Source organism: Fukomys damarensis, unplaced genomic scaffold (assembly GCF_012274545.1).
Source record: "Fukomys damarensis isolate Sample0158 unplaced genomic scaffold, DMR_v1.0_HiC HiC_scaffold_25, whole genome shotgun sequence".
NCBI classification, from domain to species: Eukaryota; Metazoa; Chordata; class Mammalia; order Rodentia; family Bathyergidae; genus Fukomys; species Fukomys damarensis.
In genome coordinates, this window is record NW_022900937.1 from 17227887 (window position 1) to 17246542 (window position 18656).

General features: G+C 43.1%; 2 protein-coding genes across 4 annotated transcripts in view; one reads left to right on the forward strand and one right to left on the reverse strand.

Annotated features, from left to right (window-relative positions):
- Hacd3 (3-hydroxyacyl-CoA dehydratase 3) overlaps positions 1-6891 on the forward strand; it is a 35966-nt gene extending 29075 nt beyond the window's left edge. Inside the window, exons 9-11 of the mRNA XM_010643255.2 lie at positions 770-876; positions 1450-1581; positions 4824-6891. Coding sequence (XP_010641557.1) covers positions 770-876; positions 1450-1581; positions 4824-4900 — 316 coding nt within the window. The 3' untranslated portion in view covers positions 4901-6891. The remainder of the gene's footprint in view (positions 1-769; positions 877-1449; positions 1582-4823) is intronic.
- The window catches only part of Ints14 (integrator complex subunit 14), a 32104-nt gene continuing 20298 nt past the window's right edge, over positions 6851-18656 (reverse strand). For all 3 annotated transcript variants that reach the window (XM_010643251.3, XM_010643252.3, XM_010643254.3), the window contains exons 10-12: positions 12693-12811; positions 9200-9265; positions 6851-7651 (exon numbers count right to left, since the gene is read on the reverse strand). In XM_010643251.3, the coding sequence (XP_010641553.1) occupies positions 7400-7651; positions 9200-9265; positions 12693-12811 (437 nt within the window). In that variant the 3' untranslated portion in view covers positions 6851-7399. The remainder of the gene's footprint in view (positions 7652-9199; positions 9266-12692; positions 12812-18656) is intronic.

Here is an 18656-nt window from a genome sequence, read left to right on the forward strand (position 1 = left end):
GGATGGCCTTCTAGTAGGGGTGATAGATATGAATCTTTCACCACAAGGTGGCTGAGGTTTTGGGTTGGCTGCTTACCCGATTTTTCCATTCTCAGTTGCTATTGGAAGAAAGTCCATTTTAAGAAACTGATCCAGTTTAAGTAGTGCTCTCTGTACCAGACTACACACGTTCCTTGCTTCTTCCCTGTTCATTCAAGTAGAGCAAGGATCTTGCAGATGGGCTGCCTAGCTCTTGGTTTGTTTGCTTATTCCGACAGTTACTAATGAGAGGGAGTAGTAGTAGCAGCCTAAGTTGTATTTTAACCATGCTCGCTATCCCAGGGCACCAACTGTCCCTCTGATAGGCTTCATGCAGAGGTGAACAGATAGGGATCCTTAATGTGAACTTTGACTGTTTGGAAAGAAACAGATTTATTATGATATAGCATGTCAGATTCTAGATTAGAGGGCTTTTGTGTATTTCAATTTGGGTAACAGTTCATTTATCCAGAGATGAAGAGTCTGCCACCTTTACCCACTGGGAAGATCCTAGGAATAAGGCTAAAAATGTCAGCATCCAGCACACATGCTGGACAGAAAGCTTCCTGTGAGACCTTGGCTTTGGGCTTTGACAGTTGCCTGATGGGGCTGTGGGTAAACGGCCCAGGACTTTCCTGTTCTGAAGAAGCCATGTATTATTGAGGATGGATTCCTCTGTGTTCCTGAATGATATTCTAGGCTTCGTTCAGAACCCAGACGGCTCTTGACACTGCATCCTTGTCCTCAACAGGTACCCCTTCTACATGCTTTCCTGCATTGACATGGACTGGAAGGTGCTCACGTGGCTGCGTTACACCGTGTGGATTCCCTTGTACCCCCTGGGATGCCTGGCAGAAGGTATTTTCAGGAACCCCTGATCTCATGGCCTAGGTCCAAGGGGTACCCAGTGCCTCAGCAGCCAGTCCCTTCCTTCCTCTGCCGGCCTCTGTCTGATAGATGGAGGGTTGGGCATTTCAGGGAGTGCTTTCTCATGTCCACCTTCCTTAGCTCCCAGCACCCACGGTATTACAGGGAAGTGTAGCTCACTGTGTCACATTTAGAAGCGAGTAGTTATGTACTATATGCTTTAGTTTATATATTTTTAGTTTTCCAGAATTCATTCTTATTAAATGACTTCATTTTATTCTGACTTGTAGTGAATGAATTGGTAGAGACTTTCCATCATTCTGGGAGCTAAGAAACAGGAGCCTGGTGCTGTAGGGAGGACTGTCCTCCATTTTCCTGTTGGAGGCTCTGAGGCCTCTTTGGAAAACTGGAGGGGAAAGAGGAGCAGCAGAAGCTTTCTGCACAAAGGGAGGAGAGGCATTTCCAGCATCTCCAGACCCAACTCATGTGCACTGGGGCTGGATGGCCTGTCACTAGATGTGCCGCTTTCATTTGCTCCTAACAAGTTCTTGTCTCTGTTTTCAGCTGTCTCAGTAATCCAGTCCATTCCAGTATTCAATGAAAGTGGAAGATTCAGTTTTACACTGCCATATCCAATGAAAATCAAAGTTAGATTTTCCTTTTTTCTTCAGATTTATCTTATAATGTTATTTTTAGGTAAGTACTGGCTCTCTGATCTAGTCTTTTCCTTGTCACTTAAGAGGGTAGAGTTAAATGATTCAAAGTTAGACTTCTCTTTTTAGCTGGGTGTGTGGCACATGCCTGCAATCACAGCACTTGGGAGGCCGAGGCGTGAGGACTGTTGTGAGTTCAAGGCCAACCTGAGTTACATAGTGTGTTCAAGGCTAGCCTACAGTAACACAGATGCTGTGTCAACAACCAGATGAAACGAAACCAAAAACCACTAAAAAAAAAAAAAAGAATTCTCTAAGAGTAGCATAGAAGCAGAGAAAATTTACTTTGTAAAAATAAACCCACTAGAAGAATATGCTAAGAATCCTGTGGTTGAATCATGTTCTTGAAATGCTCTTAGGAATATACCATTAAGACACCCTATCCCCACCCCTAGTGCGGAGGCTTGAACTCAGAATCTTTGCACTAAGTTACATCTCCAACCATTTATTTTATTTTTTGGTACTGGGGATTGAACTCAGGGCCTTGCACTTGCAAGGCAGGTGGTGGCACCATTGAGCTAAATCCCTGGCCCTATTTTTTACTTATTTATTTTGTTGTTGGTAATATGGATTGAACTTGGGCCCCTGTGCTCACGAGGCAGGCGGCGGAACCACTGAGCCAAATCACCGGCATTACCTATTTATTTTTGAGACACAATCTCGCAAAGTTGCCCAGGTTGAGCTCAAACTTGCAATCCTCCTGCCTTAGCCTACCACAAGACATTTCTTGTTGAAAACAGTATAAAGAGCTCTTTTTTTTGGTGGGGGAACTGGGGATTGAACTCAGGCCCTTGCATTTGCGAGGCAGATGAGGGAGCTCTTTTAAAATAGAGTAGGAGCCTGGCATGATGGCATACGCCTGTTGTACCAGCTGATTGGGAGGCTGAGATAGGACGATCACTTGAGTCCGAGAGTTTGAGGCTAGTCTGGGCAACAGAGCAATACCTCATCTCATAATTTAAAAACTTAAAGGTAAATAAAAGAGTAGAATGCTCATCTCTAACTAGTTTCAGTAGTGCATTTCCTTATTCGGATATTAGGTAGTGGGCAGTACAGCTGGTAGGCAGGAAGGAAGGAGCCAAGGGTTGTCATAAAACCTTCCAGGTAACAGTAGGAAGTGCCCTGCTGGTCCTGTGTGACCTGCTTGCTTACTAATTTGCATTTATATAAAATAAAAAGTCTTGCCTTAATTCATAAAAACTAAGAAGTAAAGGGAAAAAGAAGCAAACCTAAATTGTTACAAATGTGAGAAATTGAAAGGTTGTGTTAACTATCAGGACTCTTAAGATAAAGTTGTAAGACTCCCCAGTGTTAATTTATGTCGTCCTAAGTAAGTTGAACTAATAAGTTGGGCTGCTAGCAGAAGAATCATGCGCCAGCTGACAGGGTGTTAAGGACCCCACAGCAGCCACTGAAAACAGTGCCACCTCCCAAGGTGTCTGTGGCTTGGAGCAGCCTGGATGGTGGCTGTGGCTCAGGTCTGCAGCAGGAGCTCAGCGAAGCTGTCAGCTGGGCCCAAGGATCTGTTCCAAGCTCAGGTGTGTGGCTGTTGTCATCTGCCTCACCTGTCCTCATGACTGCTTGGGATGTGGCTTCCCCCAAGCAAGCATCAGAGCCACAGGGCCTCCTATAGACCAGTCTCAGAAGTGACCCATGGTCACACCAGCCACTTGGTACACTGTGGAGGGACTGCACAGGCTTGACAGCCAAGGAGGGTAAGAAGCCTTGGGACCCTTAGAAGTCAGCTCCCCCAGATGGAGAGAAAGAAGGCCTGGTGCTCTGGGGCTTTTAGTATTGGGGAGAAGGGGCTGGAATCCTTAGGAGCTCTGCTGGGCATCAACACACGGCAGAGGTAGTTACTAACACATTACAAGCCTGGGTCAGTTTCAGGAGGTGAACTTCACTTATTTTCTTTTTTAGCAAAGCGTATAACCTATTTCAGAAAGATTCGTAAACTAAAATGTTAAAATGTTTTGGACTTTGAAGGGAGTGAGCTAAAAGAGTGTCTTGTCTGGTAACTAGGCTATGGGCATAATGAAAGTAGTGAAATGGGGTAAGTGTTGCAAAGACATTTAAAATATGTTACTAAAAAGTTAAAGGGGTAGAAATATTTTATTATGCTCTAACATTGGTATCTTTCCTTTGTATTGTGCACCTTAATTTGCAAGATTTTGTGTGTAGTTTGCCTGTAATGAATAAATAGTTTTCTTACTCTTCAAAATGAATTAAGCCCTGGACTGGGGATTTAGCTCAGTGGCGCTGGGCCTGCCTCACAAGCACAAGGTCTCGAGTTTGACCCCTAGTACTTGGGGGGAAAAAGTCCTAAATTCACATTTATAACTTTGAAGCAGTATGCCAACCAGTTAACATTTCTATGCACCTCAAAGTACTTCCGTACATACATTCAGTCTTTGACAATATGTTTGTAAATAAATGTTTTTAATACTAGTGTAAAACTGAAGCTGAAGGAAGGCCGAAAACCTTCTCAGTGGTCAAGAAGTATTAAAATTTTTTTCTGATCCTGAAATCCTGTTTCCTGCTTCACTGAATTGTACTTCCTACAAAAGTGACTCATACCTTTTATCTGTTCATGGTTTTGAAATAGGGTCTTATTGTCCGGCACATCTTGAACTCCTGAGCTTAACTGATCCTCCCGCCTCAGCCTCTCCAGTAGCTAGGACGTGTGTGCCTGGCTCGTGTCAAGCAGATTAGATGTTGTTTAATGTGTTCTTGAGGGAGCCCTGAGTTAAAAATGAGGTTTTTTTGCACTTCAGATCTGTGCATTTCATTGTATGCACGAGGGGAAGAAAGACCCGCGGTACTGCACTGTACTTAAGAAGTGTCAGGGTGAAGCGGAGTCTGCATCTAACTTTGAAATGCCTCAGAAACGAGATGGACAGTTAGATGAACAGGCGGTGGGAATATGATGAAGGAAATAAGCACAAATTGAAGGGTAATGCAGATGATATTCACTCATCAATGACTCTGTTTGAAATTTTCATAATAAAATGTGGGACAAAATGAAGTTATAACTCCGGGGGAGGAACTGGCTTGTCTCTGGTGCATGTACTGATTGTTCTAAGTTGTACTTCCCGAGCAGCCACAATAAGCAGTGCTGTGGGATAGGAAAACACAACTAGAGGATCCGCCTTCTGCCCCCAAGGGCTTCTGGTTACAACAGACGAAGACTATCATATGTAATCAACGTTCTTTTTTCTTTTTCAGGGTTATATATAAATTTTCGTCACCTTTATAAACAGCGCAGGCGGCGCTATGGACAAAAAAAGAAAAAGGTCCACTAATCAGAGAGATTTAGAAGGCTTCTTGCCAGTTTGAGCCTAATCTATGATTCTTACAGTTTTACCTTCTTATACTGATGTAAAAGTTTTTTTTTAATTAATTGAATCTCAGTGAGGCTATCTCCCTTTCTGCAGTTAACATTCCTGAATTTACTGTAATATCTTAGTGTAGTACTTGCATGACATGGATTCCTGATATCTGACAACAGGTTCATTCTTGTGACAGCAAAAGGCTCAGCCCCACTCTACTCCGTGTGCAGTCTGTTCTTTACATGCTGGAGATACTGTCCCAGTGCTCTGTCCCTACAGGTACTGACCATTCTTACAGTTGGGATTTGTTCTTTTTCCTGATTAGTGAAAAAAAGCAAGACTATTTTGCACTGTAGAACCTTATTAAAGTGACTCAGGCAGGACCTAATATTTCGTACCCAGAGTTACTTGTTTAGTTGGGTGGCACTTGCTTTTTGAAAATCAAGTGTACTTCGTCATTGGTAAGTGAGTCACAGCGTGGCTGGAGAGCCATTGTGCATCTGCCATATTTTGGCATAACAACATCTATTGTCACAGTGCTTATCACTACAGTGCTTACCAGTGTGGGCATTGAAGAGGCAAAGGCAGTTTGAGAGAAGCCAAGCAGAACCTTGGAACACCATGGTCACTTCATTCCTAGGTAAATCAGGACTGTTTTCAACTCTAAAGAAAGAGGAGACAGTGTTTAGAAAACAGATTATTAGTTTGAAACTCGTGGCTACAGGGGTTAGAAAAGAATGCAAACATTTTGGTCAAACTGGCACTGATAAAACTGCTCAAAATGTAGCCTGTGGCACACTGGAAAGTGAATGCAGGCCAGCCTGGAGCAGGTCCTGCCTGCCTACAAAACTGTCTAATCTGCAAAGTCCCTCTTTGTTTCCTTGTGCTGGCTGAGTCCATTTCCTGCGTACTTCTCTGGGTGGGGAGGCTGTACATTTTTTAACCTCAAAAGTGCATTTTTTCTGCTGTTGTTGGATTGGCTTTTTTTTTAACCCGTCTGCAGTAGGACACTGAAAACAGAACAGGAACTTTGGCTGGAGAATGACCTGCTGGTCCTTTAACAAGGAGTCCTGCAGGAAACCCAAACCAGGGGAACTGAAGAAAATGTGTAAAAACATATCAGTTTCCTCCAGTGCATTCCAGGTAAACCAGGTAAAATAAATGTTAGAAATGACACTTGCATTAAAAGAATTTAAGGCATAGTTGCGCTTATGTTCTGCCATCCCCAGTGTCCCGGGGAGAAAGGAGTCTTGGTCAGCTTTGACCAAATAGCAGAAGCTGACTGATGTTTTAACAACTCATTGCACTGAAGGGCATTTTGCATGTCTGTTAACTTCTGTCAACACCTTTGTGTACTGACTTCTGATGTCCTCTCACCTGACTCTAACCGGGCTGATCAGCTTTGCAGTAGATGATGCTACGTCCTCCTGGCAAAACCCTGTATTCTTAGTGATTGTTAGGAACTCCTTTATCACTGTTTGAGGAAGACTGTGTATTTATATTAAAACATTTGCAATCAAAATCCTAGTAACGTGCTTTAAAGTTATTTAATAGTTTTCAAGCTTGTTTAGGCAGAATATCATTTAGTTAAGCAGAGCAAACCAAAAATGGTTGTTCTGGTTGAAGCCTGAACGAAGGCACAGTGTGGCTAGAAAAGCATTGTTGATGTAAATAAAACCTGCAGAAGTTGCGTTCCTCGCGTAAGGTCATGAAGCTAGCAGATGATTCGGAACCTGGCTGACTCCAAATAACACTCTGCCTGGACCTGATGGCCAGAAGCTGGCACAGCCAGGAGAGCCTAATCAGAGTCGGACAAAGAAGTCAGTGTGGACTCTAACTTCTGAATTTATGAATTTATGCTACTACATTCAAAGGACAGGTTGGACCAAGGGACAAAGGACCATTCATTTCTCAGTGGCAGTATGTTGTAGAAAATCAACTATTTTATTTTCATTAAAAAAAAACGAATCATTTTACATGTATGTGGTTGCTGTTTAAAAGTTTGTATCTCAAGATACACCCAAAGCACCCAAAGATTACTGTCATATTTTACCAAGTTCTAAGCAAAATTCTGGAACTCAGTGATACTTGGTTTGTCCCTAGCAAGTCCCAAGCAGCCCGGGCTGCCCCTTCAAAGCAGCTTGAAAATGTTACAACTGAGACACAACCTGGACAGAGGATACTGTCAGGAATCAGGAGTCTGTGCCCATTTTCCTGAGGAGGAAGGTGGGAGCTCTGCTCAGCCACCTGAGCTTCCTGAGGTGCGTTCCTCACGGAATCAACAGCTTAGAGACACCAAGACAGCAAGCTGGGGTTCAAGCCAACCAGCCAGCCCCCTTCGTCCCTGGAGCAGCCATTCCAGCCGTTGAGTGGCATTTCAGAGGCAACCTTGGGAAGGTCCCTTGGTGGCTGTGTCGGAGGTCAATATACTTGAAGTCCTTTTCAGTCGAAATTAAAAAACTCCCTGTCAGTTCACATTCTCTCTGTGCTGCTCCCAGAGAAGTCTGTGTGCAAAGGGGTGATGTTATGGTCGTATGCGGCGTATTCGGAGGTGCTGGTGCTGGCCAGCTTGAGTTGCTGGGCGGCGTGGGTCAGCTGGAAGGCGGCATCGGGGTGCGCTGTGTCTGGCAGCAGTGTGCACTCTCGCTCCAGCATGTCAGCCACGCCTTTGAGCAGGTCCAGAAAACCAAAGGCCAGTGCAGCCTTTCGCAGACGGTTTAGCTCCTGAAACAGAATGAAGACCAGTGTTCCTGAAATGTGCCCTCTTCTTTGCATTCTTCAGTGTGCAGCAGATGGTCCATTCTCTTTGACCCTCAACTTTCAGGGAGCATTTTTACATGAAAACCAATTCTTATGCAGAGACACCAGTACTGAGTGTGAGGACATAACTGACATGTGCTTCCTCTACGGGTGGCCAGCAGCTAGGTAAGGAAGACAGTGCACTCTGTCCACCTGGCAGTGAGCAAGTACGCAGGCATGGTAGTGAGCACTGCACACATCTGGTACTCACACCTGACAAAAGGATGACTTCCCTGTGTTGTTCAGGGTGAGAAAAGGCTTGCTCCAAATCTGAGAGGACTCTTAACCTTTGGTGCCTCTGCAGTGTGGCCTTATGGTGAATGGCAATTAACATGTTTAGAGAAGCCAGGCAGGAAGGACTGCCACACACCAAGGGGTGGGCAGTGGATGAAGTACAGAAAAAGGAAGTGCCCCACCAGGCGCCTGGTGTGATCTGGGGAAGCTGCAGAGCCTCTTAGTTCCAAAGGCCTTGTTACAAAGTGAGGACAGCTCCTTTCCTGTCTGCTGCAGGAGCCAAAGCAATGAGTAGTTAGAGGCCCTATCTAGCTCTCCTAGGGTTAACTAAAGCCAGCAAGGAGAAACAAGCCCTCAGGCCACCTCTATGTCATCTAGTAAAGGTGGAAAGAGGAAAGTCCCACAGCACAGATATGCCACCTTGAACACAACTGCGTGTAGAACCTGCAGAAAGATGGCTTCAACTGAGGCCTGGCTGGGTTTCAGCTTCAGGTGGGAAGGGGCCTGTGGCTAAGCAGTTCTGTTCAACTGATTAAAACTAAATTTTGCTTGATTTCACTAGCCTACTATATAATCAGGCTTGAAGAAAACAGTGAATCAAGGTAATGCGGTAACACGAAGACAAAGGAGCAGTGTGTGTTCTCCACAAGAGATGCCAGCCCCAGGCCCACTATGAGTGCTGTATTTTGAGATTAGCAAACCAGGACGCACCTCACACTGTGCTTAATCTAACTCCAGCCAAATGTCTGAAGGATAGGGAGAGAAAAGGAGCCTAAGTGTCCCCCACCCCAGCTCTTAGGACTGCAGTCTGTACCAGTAGCTCTAAATCAGCCCGTCACCACCATGGAGGGCCACCCACTTCACAAATCAAATGTGTGATTTTAAAAATTGTCCCTCAAGGTACTTCTCTGGCATGGTAGGATTGTTCTGGGTGGTTTCACACCATGGGAGGTCACGTACACTGCTCTGAGGGCTGCACTGGACACCCATGGTGGGAGGGCCTCAGGGCGGTGGCTCTACAGGGAGGTGCCCTCCTACTGTGCAGAACCCAGCTTTTCCAACGCTGCCTGTTGGACAGTAAGGCAGGCTTGGACCTATAACATACACTGACTTTCCTGATGAGAAAACTAAGGTAGCAGCGGAACAACACTAATCCTTGCCATTTTGGGCTCCGGGCCCATCTCACTACTATGTGCACATCCCACAGCCCACCCTCCACTATAATTCTGACGGGCTCACCTTATAGAATGTCTGTGTTTTTTCTGGTAGTTTCCTTGCGTTTCTCAAAATCTTCTGTACATCTGTCTATTGGTTAAAAAAAAAAAAAGAAAATGTGACAGAATTCTGTGGTAAAAAGCAAGGAAAGAACACAAATGGATGGCTCTGAGTGTTTCAAATGAAAAGGAAAATGGAGCTACAGTTCAGGTAGGTGAACCGGTGAAGGTCCTTTCTGAGTTACATCAGTGTTCTGCTCAACACTGACAAAGCACGTCCCAATCAGGTGTGGTGGCGCATCCATGTAATCCCAGCTAATCTGGAGGCTGGGGCAGAAGGATTACAAATTCAAGCCCAGCCTGTGTGACTAACAGCTTGTTTAAAATTTGAAAAGGGTTAGGTGTATAGCCCAGCGCTCCAGTGCCCTTGGGTTAATTCCCCAAGACTGAAAAACATACACAACATCCCTCCTTCAAAATGCTGGATGATAATAAATCAGTCTCACAAAAATATACTCAGAAAATCCATAAATGTATGACTAGTTCTTTTTTATAAGGCTTCCAAAACCATTCTATGGGGAAAGAATAGTGTTTTCAACAGCTGGGACAAGTGGATATACACATGCAAAAGAAGTTGAACCTTTACCTCAAACAGTATAAAAAAAGAACTCAGAATGGATCAGACACCTAAATATAAAATCTAATGCTATAAAACTTCTACAACGAAATGTAGGGGTAAATTCTTCATCACCTTGGATTTGGTAGCAATCTTGGTTAAGATACAAAAAAAAGCATAAGGAACAAAAGCAAAAAATAGAAACATTTTCCTAGTGAAAACTAAAAATTTTTATTTATTTTTTGAGTCAGGGTCTTACTGTGTAATTCAGACTGGCCTTGAACTTTTGCACTACATATTTAAACCCTGCCACAAAACCCCCTAAAAACTCTGTACATCAAAGAACACTGCTAAGAGTGTGAGAAGAGGGCTGGGGTGTAGCTCAGACTATAGTAGAGCACTTGCCTTGCAGACATGAGGCCCTGGATTCAATCACTAAAGAAAGAAGAAAAAAGTGTGAAAAGAATATCCATAGAATGGGAGAAAATATTTACAATTATCTCAGTGTACTATCCTGATTACACTAAGATCTCAACAAAACCCAATGAAAAAGTAGACACAGGACTTGAGACAGATCTCAAAGATACACAAATAGCCAGTAAGTACATGAAAAGATGCATCCCCCAATCAAAACCAGGGCCTTCTGTGTGCTGGACAAGTACTCTACCCCTGAGCTACAACCCAACCCAAACATGTACCATATTACTAGTCATTAGGGAAGGAAAATCAAAAGCGCAAAGATAACAACATTTCACATCCACCACCACCACCACCACCACCACCACCACCACTAACTACAAAAGGAATAATGATGGGAATGGAGAAAATGGAACACAACATTGCTAGTGGGAATATAAAATGATGTAGCCACTGTAAAGAGAAAAAGGCTGGCAGTTCCTAAAGTTAATTAGATGTGGGAAGCTCAGGCAGGAGGATGCTGTGAGTTCAAGGCCAGCCTGAATTTCATAGCAAGACCCTGTCTTAAAAAACAAAAACAAAAAACCCTATGGTTCAGCAACCCCAATTCTTAAGCAAGTATTGAGAACAGGTGTCCAAAGAAAAATTTGTATGAATGTTCATAACATCATTCATAACAGCCAAAAGGTGGGAACAACCCTAATGTCCATCCCCCTGAGTGAATGGATGAAAAACGTGGAATAGGGCCAGGCATTTAGCTCAGCGGTTCAGTGGCCTGCCTCGCAAGCGCAAGGACCCGAGTTCGATCCCCAGTACCAAAAAAAAAGAGTGGGATATTTATACACCAGGATATTGTCACTCCACCATAAAAGGGAACTAAATACTGATGTGTATAATGTGAATGATATCCACAGTGAAAGATGCCAAACACAAAAGGCCACAAAGTGCATTATCCTATTTTTCTGAAATAACTCAAACAGGCAAATCCATAGAGACAAAAGGCAGATTAGTGGTTGCCAGGCCTGGGAGAGGGAAAGCATGTGGTGATGTGCTTAAGAGCAGGAACAGGTTTTCCTTTTGGAGTGGTCAGGGTGTTCTGGAGCTAGAGTGGTGATGGATGCTTAACACTGGAAATGAACTGTCACTGAAGTGTACACCTAAAAATGCCTAAAAAGGTATATTTAGAGCTACGTGGGAGCCGGGCGTGGTGGGGCACGCCTGTAATCCCAGCACTCGGAAGGCTGAGGCAGGGGATGGCTGTTAGTTCGAGACCAGCCGGGGCTACATAGTGAGTTCCAGGTCAGTCTCAACTACATAGTGAGAACCTGTCTCAAAAAAACAAAACAAAACAAAACAAAACAAAAACCTGCCCCCCCCCCCGAGTTATGTGTACTTTACCAAAATTTAAAACATTATCTGAGACCAGAACAAAATTTAAATAGTAATTTAAGAAAAGTTCAACTGTAATGGGTGTGGGAAGTGGGTGTCACTACTGTCCAGGAAGTGCTGGAGTCAGGGGTGGAGGAAGGTGGGAGACCCTGACTTCCTAAAAGAGGCTTTTGCTCTTAGCCACTGCAGACGTGGCTCAGCTTCCGTGGTGGGGGTGGGGGTGCTCAGAGATGCTGTAGTCCGTGGAGGTCACTTCTGCTGCCACTTGCTGACTTCCTTTCTTTCTGTGCCCAAGAAAGGGCCCATTAGAGGAAGAAGTGTAAAAAGTAGTGCTCAAAGGTTTCCTGAGTAACTTTAAAAACAGGAGGGGGCCGGGGATTTAGCTCAGTGGTTCCACCTCCTGCCTCGCAAGCACAAGGTCCTGAGTTTGATCCCCAGTACCAAAAAAAAAAAAAAAAAAAAAGTAATAAGTGACTGTACATCAGTGGAAGGAGAAATGGCCCCTGATACTGCCAAAAAGCAGCATTTCTTGATCAGTATTACCTTATGTTTCTATGAGTGTGTTTCTGTGGAATTACAGTGGAATGCTATTGCATGGGTTCTAATTCAGGGATGGAAGAAGTAACCAAATGAAGACTTTACATATTTTTCAAAACCATTTTTAAAGATAACAATGGTTACAGTGTTTATTGCTTCACCACACAACAGATTTTACATTAAAATCCAACGCCAGGAAAATATGCTTCTCCAGAAGAACTGGCCTGCTTCCACTAACACAAGAAAAACTAATCCGGAAGCTCCCAACCAAACTTCTCAAATACAATTATCATTTTGCCTTGGCTTCCAGGCACAATTGGTTTCACTCTTTCTCTAGGTTCCTTATTGCTCTAAATTGTGTAAGAAATGATTTTGCTACGTACATGTTTTACTGGAGGCCATTTGAAATCCTTTTTGGAAATAATGGCAGAATTAGAAGTAAATAAATTACAAAGTATCAAAGGGAAGAAAAATCAAATCAAATGTCTGCCTGCCTGCCCACCCGAACACCTCCTCCTGTCCCCAGTGGAAAAGAAAGCCAAGTAAATAGTAATGTTACCTGCAGGCCGCTGGGTTTGATCCAGACAGTCACATTCTGGGCGTAACTGCGTTTGTTTTTGGGCTGCAGGGGGAATGGGCTCTTATTGTCATCCTCACCATAAGGGTTTTCTTTAGCATCTTAAAGAAAAAGACATTCTTGAAACCACATCTGGCAAAACACAATCAATTGCACAGCTGATTAGGCTAGCAGTACTCTTTAATCACTGGATCTTCTATGTCTGACCACTTGGTTAATTAAGGAAATTTCATTAACTTCAATCAGGTTGGAGAACCTGCTCACAAAAAAAGCCACTGAGTGAGTCCAAACAGAAGCCTACATAAGTGAAAAACAGGTGAAAGCCATCAAAGAAACAAGTTTCACTTCTCTGCTTTGTAAATTAAGGCCAGAGAGGACAAAATACATATACAACTGGACATAGTGGCACATGCCTGTTATCCCACTACTGTGGAGCTTCAGGCAGGAAGATCACAAGTTGAAGGCCAGCCTGGGTAACTTAAGGAGACTCTATCTCAAAATAAAAGGGCTGGGGATGTAGCTCAGAGTGCTCCTGTGTCCGATCCCCAGGACTGCAAAAACAAAACCTGCATATGTACTGCAGTTCTATATACTGTAGTTCAGCACTCTACACCAAAATTTCTTCTGATGCTGGAAATGTTCTACACTTGTGCTATCTAATAAGGTAGTCACTTGCTGTTGAGCACTTGATTACAGAAATGAATTTTAAATTTTATTTAGATTTAATTAAATTTGAGTATCTTCATGTGGCCACTAGCTCATGGGTTAGGCAGCACAGGTTTAGGGATTAAAAAATTAGAAGGGATACCACCAGCCTCGCAAGTGCAAGGTCCTGAGTTCAATCCCTGGTACAAAAAAAAAAAAGGGGGAAAATTAGGCATAATTAAGGAAAAGGGCAAGGAAAAATATTTTCCTTGGTGAAGAGTACTCAATCTTATGGCTAATTAGTTAAAATTGCTTCCAAAGACTCAAAGCCTTGGTGGTTTTATACCTGTAAATAGGGCTTCTGCCTTTGATGTGTTTCCTGAGTCGAGAAAGCTCTGCCACACATCTATACGGCACAGTTACACCTAATGCCTCCTTCCATCCTTATTATTATCTTGGGAGACAGAATCATCCCCACCAGTTCAGGGAGCTGAAATCCACTACCAAATGTTCATGCAGAAAATTGGCCATAGACCCTTTTCTCTAACTGAGCAAGATGTTCTCTGCCTCTGATTTGTCCATTAATCAAAACCCTTAATACTCACCCCAAATTACCTCCACCAATACTCCTCACTCCTCTAAAACTACTGCCCCAACTTTCCAGACAATATAGTAACGTATCTATCAACATATAAACCCTGTCAGTCAGCTGAGATCCTGTGAGTCCTGGCGCACACAGCAAGGAACTATACTTAAAAAAAGAGATTTTTTTTCTGGCCTCAAGGCACTTACAGAATAAAGAATATTTATTCTAATTATGTGTCAGACACTATACACATAGAAGTTCCCTCTCTGTATGGCAACCCTAGAAGGTAGACATTATTAGTCTCATTAAAGATGAAGAGAGGCTTGGAGAAGTTGGACTGAAGGTTTCAGAGCGACTCAGCTAGGGACCATGGATTTAGATCAGTGGTTCTGCCGCCTACCTAGCAAGCTCTAGGACCTGAATTTGATCTCTGGTATTAAAAACAAAAAAGAGTCACTCAGCTAGCACTGCTTCTGAAGCCAACACTTTCTCTGCCTTGTGCACTGGCACAAACTCACCTTTCTCCATTCCCAGGCCAGATGATGCTAGTCTGCCCCTCCACAAAGCCATTACAGGCTTTTCTGGCAGATGGTAGTTTCTTAGATCATTATTAGTACCAAGCACTGCAACATCTAGTACCACTCATTATTAGTACCAAGCATTGGAGCCAATCCTGTTTGAAGTTCATGTATGGTGAATGCACCAGCAGACAGGAAATATAGCATTTGTGAAAAAAGAACATGAGACTCTAAGAAATGAGAATTATGATAATGGAAATAAAAAACAGCTGTACAATAAAGTGAAGATATACAGAAAGCAGAACAAAAAGAAAAAGGGAAATTATTAAGAAAAGATAGCATTATATGTGTGTGGATGCAGGTGCATGCAGACACACACACCTACCTCAGATAAATGCTCCGGAAGGGAGAACAGAATACAGAGAAAGAGCAAAGAATAATGCATGCACCCAGAACCGAAGAACACAAAGAGCCAGATGGAAAGGGCTTGCTGTGCTTAGCAAAATGAATGTAGAGACCAACAACTGGGTAGGTCATTCTGAAAATTCAGAACACCAGGGATACAAAGATCCTTTAAGGAGTATAAAAAACTAACAGTTCAAGGTCAAAAGTCTGGGAGTCAGGATGACAAGACCCAGCAGCAGCCCTAAAATCTTGAAGAGAGAACACAGCAGTACTTGAAAACTTTGAGGGACAATGATTTCTAACATAAAACTCACCTAACTAAACTACTGATAGTCTGTAAAGGAGGAAATGAAGGCATTTCTGCAGATGCAAGATTTCAAAACATTTACTTCCCATGCACCATTTTCTCAGTAGCCATGAAAGATCCACAGAAATGATGTGAAGGGAAGAGGCAGGATGATACAAGGCCAATAGGCCCAGAGAACATGAGAGTTAAACAGTCACCTTTCAAAAGTCAACAAATAACCCAGCACCTTAAAAAAAAAAAAAGACATCTAAAAATGGAAAAAAGTGGTCATTGCTAGGAATAGGAACAGGAGGAACTGGTATAAACAATGGCAGTACTATTTTACATAAACTGCTTTGAAAAACAATAAAACAGTGTCTACTGTTATATGCCTGTCACTCCATATATACTACTTGAGAAACTCCCTCAACCACCCTCTACGGTTGGTTCTAGTCATTATAATTTTTTATAACGCCAACTCCAACTCCAAAGGACTACCGTAAAAATGAAATGAGGTGGTGCACTTCACTGTGTCCTGCACAGAGTTAAATTTAATAAAATGTTAGTGATTATTATCCCCACTGAAAAAAAGAAAAGACCCACATGGAAGAAATAACATGAATATAGGGCAGAGGGAATAGCAGTTCCATCTGAATGAAGAATAAGCATAATGATCATTGCTGGGCAGAAGGCAGATGAGAAAGAAATCTGCATGTGAGGCTCTGGACAAATATCTTGGGTGAAAGTATCCCAACAGTACAATTTGGGAACAGCTAACTTTATAAAGAACCTAACAGCACTGTTTTTATTTGGGGGGGTGGGGGTACCAGGGATCAAACTTGTCCTTGAGCTTGTGAGGCAGGCGGTGGAACCACTGAGCTAAATCCCTGGCCCCAGCAGTGTTTTAGACTATAGGAGTTATACAGTTCCTGTCATATTCAACTTTGCCATGGTAGCAGGAAGGCAGCTGTAGATAATATGTAAAGGGAGTGTAACTGTGTCTCAATAAAACTTTATTTACAAAGACAGGCAATGGGCCAGTTTGGTCTAAGGGCTGAAGACAGGTGACTTTTGGTTTAACTGAAATGTAAAGAAATCCAAATCACTGTCAGAGCAGCAAGAATAAAAGGCAGTATGTACACAGGAATTCTACAGAAGGGAGATGAAGGCAAGGAGGAAACTGTCTACACACATTCACACACAACTTTCTCTGTCCCGGGTTCTCCTCCAGTTACTGTCCTGTTTCTCTTTTCTGTATTATCAGTAAAGCCCTCTTCTATCCTCTTGACTTCTGTTCCTCTTAAAAACTTTCCCTACTGTGGTGCTGGGGATCAAGCTTAGGGCTTGATTATTAGGTATTATTAGGTGAGTACTTTACCACTGAGCTATATCTTAGCCCTGTTCCTCCTGAGACTTAAGTCATTTAAGACAATCATTTCATTGTCTCTTTCACATGGAATTCTTGAACTGCTGATCCTCTTGTTGGCCTTTCTTCAAAAGATAAATTTCCTCACATGATGAAAAACTCATGAGCATAAGCAGCCAGGAGCTGTTCTTCCTGTGGCAGTCCCTCTGTCTGGGGTGGGAAGGTTTTCCTTTAGAACTGTCACATTAGCTCTGCAAGAGGAGCTGTGGGTTTCATTGGTTCAGAACAAGTTTCTACACTATTCGGTTTGGGACTGTCCACATCTGAATAGGTACTGTCAATGTGCATGATACAGGACTTAAATTTCCTTTTTTTTTTTTTCTTCTGGTACAGGGGATCAAACTCAGGACCTGGCACTTGCGAGGCAGGCACGGTGCCACTGAGTTAAATCCCTGACCCAAGTTTCCTACTTCTAATAGGGGATATTTTTATTTCTTTAGATCCAGAAAAACACTAGGAAACAATGTGTAGAATTTTTCTTGTCAGCGTGTCACAGAGTAGGACTAGACCTTCCACATTCTCAGCTTTGAGTTTATGGTTCTTTGTCTTATTTTAAACCAAAGTCATTATACCTCATGTCCCTCTATAAGGTTTATTTATTTATTTATTTGTGTGTGCTGAGGATTGAACCTAGGGCCTTATGCACCTAGGCAACTGCTCTTCCACTAAGCTACATCCTAGTTCCCTATATAATATTTAAAACTCCAGTCCCTGGATCCTACAGCAAGGACTGGGCAACTCCCTGCTGCCTGTCTTCTGAGTTAAGAATGGCTTTTAGGAAGTTGTGGTGGTGCATAGAGTCCCAGCTACTCCAGGGGCTGAGGTAGGTGGATTGCTTGAGCCCAGGAGTCTGAGACCAGCCTGGGTAATACAGAAAGAGGAAGGAAGAGAGAGGAGAGAAGAGGAAGGAAGGAGGCAAAGAAAAAAGAAAAAAATCAAAAGAATGTATCATGACATCTGAGTACTATACCAATTCAAATTTCAGAGTCCATAAAGTTTTACACAGTGACTCATTTGCATAGTCTCATGGGTACAAAGCCAGAGCTAAATGGCTGTGGCAGAGACCACACGACCTTTAAAGCTGAAAATATTTACTACCTATCCCTTTCGTGAGATGAGAAAGTCTGCAGGTCCTTAGTCTAGCTTCTTGGGCTGGTATCGTCAGAATCTTCCCGAAGCCTCAGGAGAATGGAGAATGTAACTGTCCTGTGTGCGTGTGTGAGACACTGGGGCACTCTTACTTCTAGAGTTGCTGTTCTGACTTACCTTTGGTGACATACTCTGCTACTTCTCTTTCATCTGCTTAACCTTTTCATTTTCCCCTCCACTGCCCTCAGAGTTGCTACTTGCTAGGGGTTTTGGCCTTTTGCTTTTTACCTTAGCTATGTTTCCCAGGGGCCAGTGTTTAAAGGAAGTTCAGCTATCACCTGGATTCAAATCTCTTGGGTAATATTAAAACTGCAAGTTCCAGACCTGAATCCAGACCTACTGAATCAGAATCTCTGTAGGTGGAGCCCAGGATGAAGAATTTGTAAACAAGGTTTTATTTTTGTATATAAAAAGTCAAATCTGTGAACCACTGCCCTGAGCAATTTCTCTAGCTCTCCCCATTGTAACTATTAGCTACATGCTTCAGACTCAAAATTTTGTCTCCAAGTCTGCCTCTCTCCTAAACGTCAGATGCTACAGGAATGTCTGTAGGCTTCTCCGCTTTATTTATTTACTCTGTTTGTTTTTTGGTATCAGGGATTGAACTCAGGGATTCATGCTTGCCAGGCAGGTGCAAGCTATACCACTGAGCTAAATCCCTGGCCCTTTTCTACTTATTTCTTAAGGGTACAAACTCAACAATCAAATATGTTCTTCACAAAGTTGCTCTTCTTCAATTCTCTATTTCAATTAACAGGCTACCTTTTATCTTTCAGCCCAAGTTGGAAACCTGGGCTGGCTGTTGAATCCTAACACTGTTGCCTCGACCCCTGAAATATCTGTTACCTCCTACCACTACCTTGTTCTGGGTTTCACTTTCCCATCTCCAGAGCAACTACAGTAACTTCTACAGCAGGACACCTGGACCTTT